We start from the raw sequence: 4,711 nt of genomic DNA, 5'->3' as shown, positions 1-4,711 counted from the left end.
CATTTAGAATTATCTTCAATGATTTTTATCAGATATTTATTTTACTACGAAAGGTGTTTGACTGTTTGATTCAACATGAACACGCAATTTATTTCAACCTTGTTTAAGTCAGTGGCTGTATTATTGCTATGTTTTTATATTACAACTTTTACCTTTGTGTAAAAAAACACTTCACTTAGGACAGGGGCTTTATGCAAGATTTGGGTTGACACAATTAAGAGGGAGCACCCACCCACCCTGCTCTGGATACAGATTGACCTGGTTGGTGTACTCCTAAAACAAAACTGAACTAGTCATGTTTCTCAGAGATGCATTCCAGTTACACACAATTGAGTATCCCTGTTTGAGAAATTAATTTCTTTCTTTTTAAATCACAATTTACAGCTCCCAACTCCATTTTCTCTGTTTATGGCACCTGTATCCAATCACAATCCAAATGTGTCCAATCGCAAGTGAAGTCCACAATGCAAGCTTTTGAGTGATTCAACCCGTTTTTGATGTAATTTCATAGTTGTATTTATATTAATCTCATAGAGAATTATACAATAATTGACTCATGTCATGTCTATGTATCTGAAAGCACTGGGGGTTTAATATGGTGCAGTGGGGAAGGTGATGCAAGAATGAGGCATTTGGAGTCTGAGAATGTGAGAGCACATTTTTAATACAAACCAGTGAATACTTTTGTGTATGTAATATGGCCATTAACATTTTACAACACTTGATTCAACCTTGTGGTGACAATTCATACGGAAATAAAAAAAAAACAAAAAACAAAAAAAACACAAGCAACCAAATAAAAGGAACAGACGATTAAACAGTTATACAGAGTCAACGTCATGGCGATAGAACGGAACATGGTGGACGTGCATTATATATTTTAATTGGGTGTAAAACTACTCAGAAGCACCTGGTCTTAACAGTGTTATAATTGATTTGTTGGACAAGCTCTTTATAAATACCTAGATTCATCTTAATTCCCCGCTTCACTTTCTGTTCTTAGATCTTGCGTTTTCTGAGTCTTATTATCAAGGATATTCTATTTTTAATCTTTAAAACCTAAAAAGTTTTATCAGATATATTAATACACATTTCATGCCTTTGTCAATTCTATAGACTGTAGTTAGACATTTCACAGTTTTTTTTCCATTTTCTCTTTCACCAATTTTTTAGGGGGGTGGTATGTTAACAATAATCCTCACACAGATGTCTTTTTACAACAATTCATTGAAATCAATCCATTAAATTCATCCATCAATTCTCTGGTGTCAGACAACACAAAGCACTGGTTTAGAAACATTCATTCAATCACTCCCTTTGTATCTGAGAAAAAACAATGGCTAGTCCATCACACAGCATACTGTAAAAACAGCTCACAAGAAATCAAAGGTAAGCAGTCATTTTGGTTGGGCCGACCCGCACTAGTGGATCTTCTCAGAACAGACGTCATATAAATAACACGTTTCACCTGCCGAGAGGGTTGCCACAGAGTGGACTATTATTTCAGGGTGATTCTTTTTGTTTTTGTTTTTGGTGAAACACTCCTTTAAGCTCATACTTTCTCACTCATGTAATTGAACAGTCCAAAACAACAGCCATACTCAGTCACTCCACACACACTGTGCAAATCTTTGCGATCACATCGATAATTCCACTTTTTAAAAACGTAAACATATGACGTACACACTGTAGCTTTTCGTAGTAGCACAGTTTTCAAGAACTGTCCCATGTATTTTTTTTCCTTTTGTTTTCTTTTTATGTGTAGTGATAAACGACTATCAAGGCACAAACTGAATTGCATTACTGTTAAAAAAAGAAACAAAAGAAAGAAAATATCCAGCTCAGTTGTTTCTCCGTTGTCATGGCGCACGACACAGACTGGCAGTGATGAACTTAACGGGCTGCCTTCAGAGAGGGTCCAGCCACGGCATCAAGTTATCAGGTCTTGGCAAGTTAACTCTACTTGGTATTTCAATGCTCATAACATATAAAATCCGTCACTAGTGTTATTTTATGCACTGCGTATGTGGGTGTGTGTGTAAGATGCGCCTTAATGATGTATGTACCGGTAACAATACAGACAGATATAATTAGGCCTACTTCAAAAGGAGTCAATGGTGTCAGTGTATCAAACCGCAGCCGATGCCTGAGTACGGATGTGTGCTGCAGCGAAACCAGCACCACCACCACCACCACCACCACTCCCTGTGCCACTCAACGTCTGTCTCACTCCTCACGCTTCACTGCAGGTATGTCTGTCAGTGTGCCGTCTGTGGACTAAAACATCCCTGCAATCCTCGCCTCAACAATCTCAAATGAAATATATGACAAGCTACTCAGACAAAACAGGAATAATAAACGTAACAGCACACTAGTTTGGCATCGTGTGGCAACATGCCGTGACAACTGTTTTTAAAATAGAAAGAAATAAAACTGTCAAAGCGTTGATTGAAAAGGTCATCTGTGGCAGACACCAAAGAAGCACCTGACTGCTACACAAAGATCTCTGTTGGCAAAAACAATAACAAACAAAAAAAGGCCGTTGAGAGTATGTGTCTTAATGTCTTCAAAATCTCCCTTTTTTAAAATGCAGGCACAAGTAGAAAACAGGTGAATCTAGTGTCTATACAGTGGAGTGAATATTCACAATAAACACAGAAAGTTACAAATTAAAAGGCTATTCTCCCCCAACACCAAGAGTTTTGGGACAAGTATGGAGGGGTCATGGGTCTCCTTTTCAATGGCACAGCCTGACCTTCGAACTCGACATACAGTACGGGGTCAGTTCAAAAACTGTGTGTATCCCTCCGCCCCTGTTACTATGACATCCATCCATATCCGCATGGCTTCAGGGGATGGGGCCACCATGTAGTACAGTCTGTCATGAGTCTTCACGCAGAACGTCAGAGAATGGTTGGGGCTCTACAAAGCAGAGGACAGCGTCAGTAAACACGAGGCGTCTTTCATCTTCAGCATAAACCAATGTCAAAACACAGATGTGTTCCTACTGAGGAACTGGTCACCGTGACAACCTTTTTCTGAACCAAGCAAATGCACAGTGATTGTGAAAACATGATAAATGTGTGCAGCAAAGACGAGTTTGCGTGCTCGAAATCCATTCGGCTTTAGGCAGTAATACATAAAATATGCTAAGCATTTTAGAGGAAGCAATGGAGAGGCAGGGTAAGTGTAAGCATTAGAGATAATAGCAGGACACCAAGGAGACATTTTTTCCTCAGTTTGAGAAAATGGAATATTATAATCTTTTTTTAATAGCCAAAGCAGTGAAACTCCAAATCATTTCATGTGTGTTTTCTCTAGACAATTATGCATGTCTTGGAAGGTGCAGCATCCCTTGACAACAGGGAACAGGGACGTGACTGCATTGTACTGTGAAAGCCTTTGATGTTTCTCCTCGGCTGACAAGGTGACACTCTACCTTAGTCGCACTGCGCAAATGGTCATAGTAAACCTCCTCGATCGCCTGGAAGTAGATGATTCCCTTGAGCTTGGACTCGTGTTTATCTGAAAAACAGACCCAATGGTATTCATGAGAGACCAACTCAAAATATCACATTTCATCAAAATGCCTCGCAATGGGAACGGAACTCACCCATTACAGCACAACAACAAGGCGTTTCTCTCATTTACGGCCATTTTTCAATTAAGACATTAATTTACAGCAACAATATCAAATGAATCCAGTAGGAAACAGCAGTCCAATGGTAATTGACCACATCAATTGGGCAAAAAGAGCGGCTACGCTCCTATTCCCCTGTTGGCCGCTTGAACTGCCCATGTGGCGTGCATTCACTACAGAGCGGGTGCCCTTAACGTATGCCCATGAAATTTATTCGGAGCGAGTAGCTTCTTTATGCAGGGGCACAGTGCACACAAGCGTAGCCTGGGTGTGAATTTGTTTGCACTCCTCGATTTTTTTGCAGCTCCGCTGGTAGTAGGCCTGCTAGCATTGCACCTCATTTCATCATCAGCGGGAAAACACAAGGATGAGCTGCTAGGCAGTTTCCAAAGAGACAGTGAATTGTAAATGAACCTTCGCTCTCCTCTCCCCCCTACAGCCACGAGTTCACAGCAGTTTTTTTTACTAATGCATTATCTCTTAAAGCTCTGGGGAATTGCCACGAAGCACGACAAGTCACGCAGAAGCCGCCGCAAAACGGTTCGCTCGTAGAGGGAGACCTCGCCATACCTACCTACGTAGTACGAAAACGTCCTTTTCATGCGGTCGAAGACGAACCAGCGTTTCTTCCAGGACTTGATCTTCCCTCCCATCTTGACAAGGTAGCCTTTGCAAATCTTCTCGGTGAGGATAACGTGGTCGCAGGTCTCCACCGTGTGACCCGAGGACTCGATGTGGGAGCGCAGGTCGAACTCTTCTTTGCGGATGGGCAGGTAACGCGTCATGGGCCGAGCCTTTCAAAAGAGATCAAAAGAGTCTGTCAGAAATGTTATGTCTGTGACGCAAAATAAATTAATTTTTAGTAATACTGAATGACTTGAATGTATTGGATTTTTTTTTGTTGAAACATATGTGAAATGCAGCTAGATTAAAAAATAACAAAAGAAAACAAACTGAAATAATTTAGGCAAAATTAATTCCATTTAAATGAAGTGAAACACAATTCTAATTATGGTAATAGAAACAGAATGAAATAACATTTTATTTAAATCAACTGAAATGACTCTGAAT

At 40.2% G+C, this 4,711-nt stretch overlaps 1 protein-coding gene across 5 annotated transcripts in view; it reads right to left on the bottom strand.

Moving 5' to 3' along the window:
• Positions 1 to 644: 644 nt before the first annotated feature.
• The window catches only part of phldb1b (pleckstrin homology-like domain, family B, member 1b), a 61,879-nt gene continuing 57,812 nt past the window's right edge, over positions 645 to 4,711 (bottom strand). For all 5 annotated transcript variants that reach the window (XM_048266080.1, XM_048266078.1, XM_048266079.1 and 2 more), the window contains 3 exons: positions 4,215 to 4,434; positions 3,440 to 3,525; positions 645 to 2,922 (listed from right to left, as the gene is read on the bottom strand). In XM_048266080.1, coding sequence (XP_048122037.1) covers positions 2,782 to 2,922; positions 3,440 to 3,525; positions 4,215 to 4,434 — 447 coding nt within the window. In that variant the 3' untranslated portion in view covers positions 645 to 2,781. The remainder of the gene's footprint in view (positions 2,923 to 3,439; positions 3,526 to 4,214; positions 4,435 to 4,711) is intronic.

The sequence above is a fragment of the Alosa alosa genome, chromosome 16, assembly GCF_017589495.1.
Source record: "Alosa alosa isolate M-15738 ecotype Scorff River chromosome 16, AALO_Geno_1.1, whole genome shotgun sequence".
Taxonomy (NCBI): domain Eukaryota; kingdom Metazoa; phylum Chordata; class Actinopteri; order Clupeiformes; family Clupeidae; genus Alosa; species Alosa alosa.
Note: the sequence above shows the minus strand (reverse complement) of the source record. Positions and strands in the feature narration are given on the sequence as shown.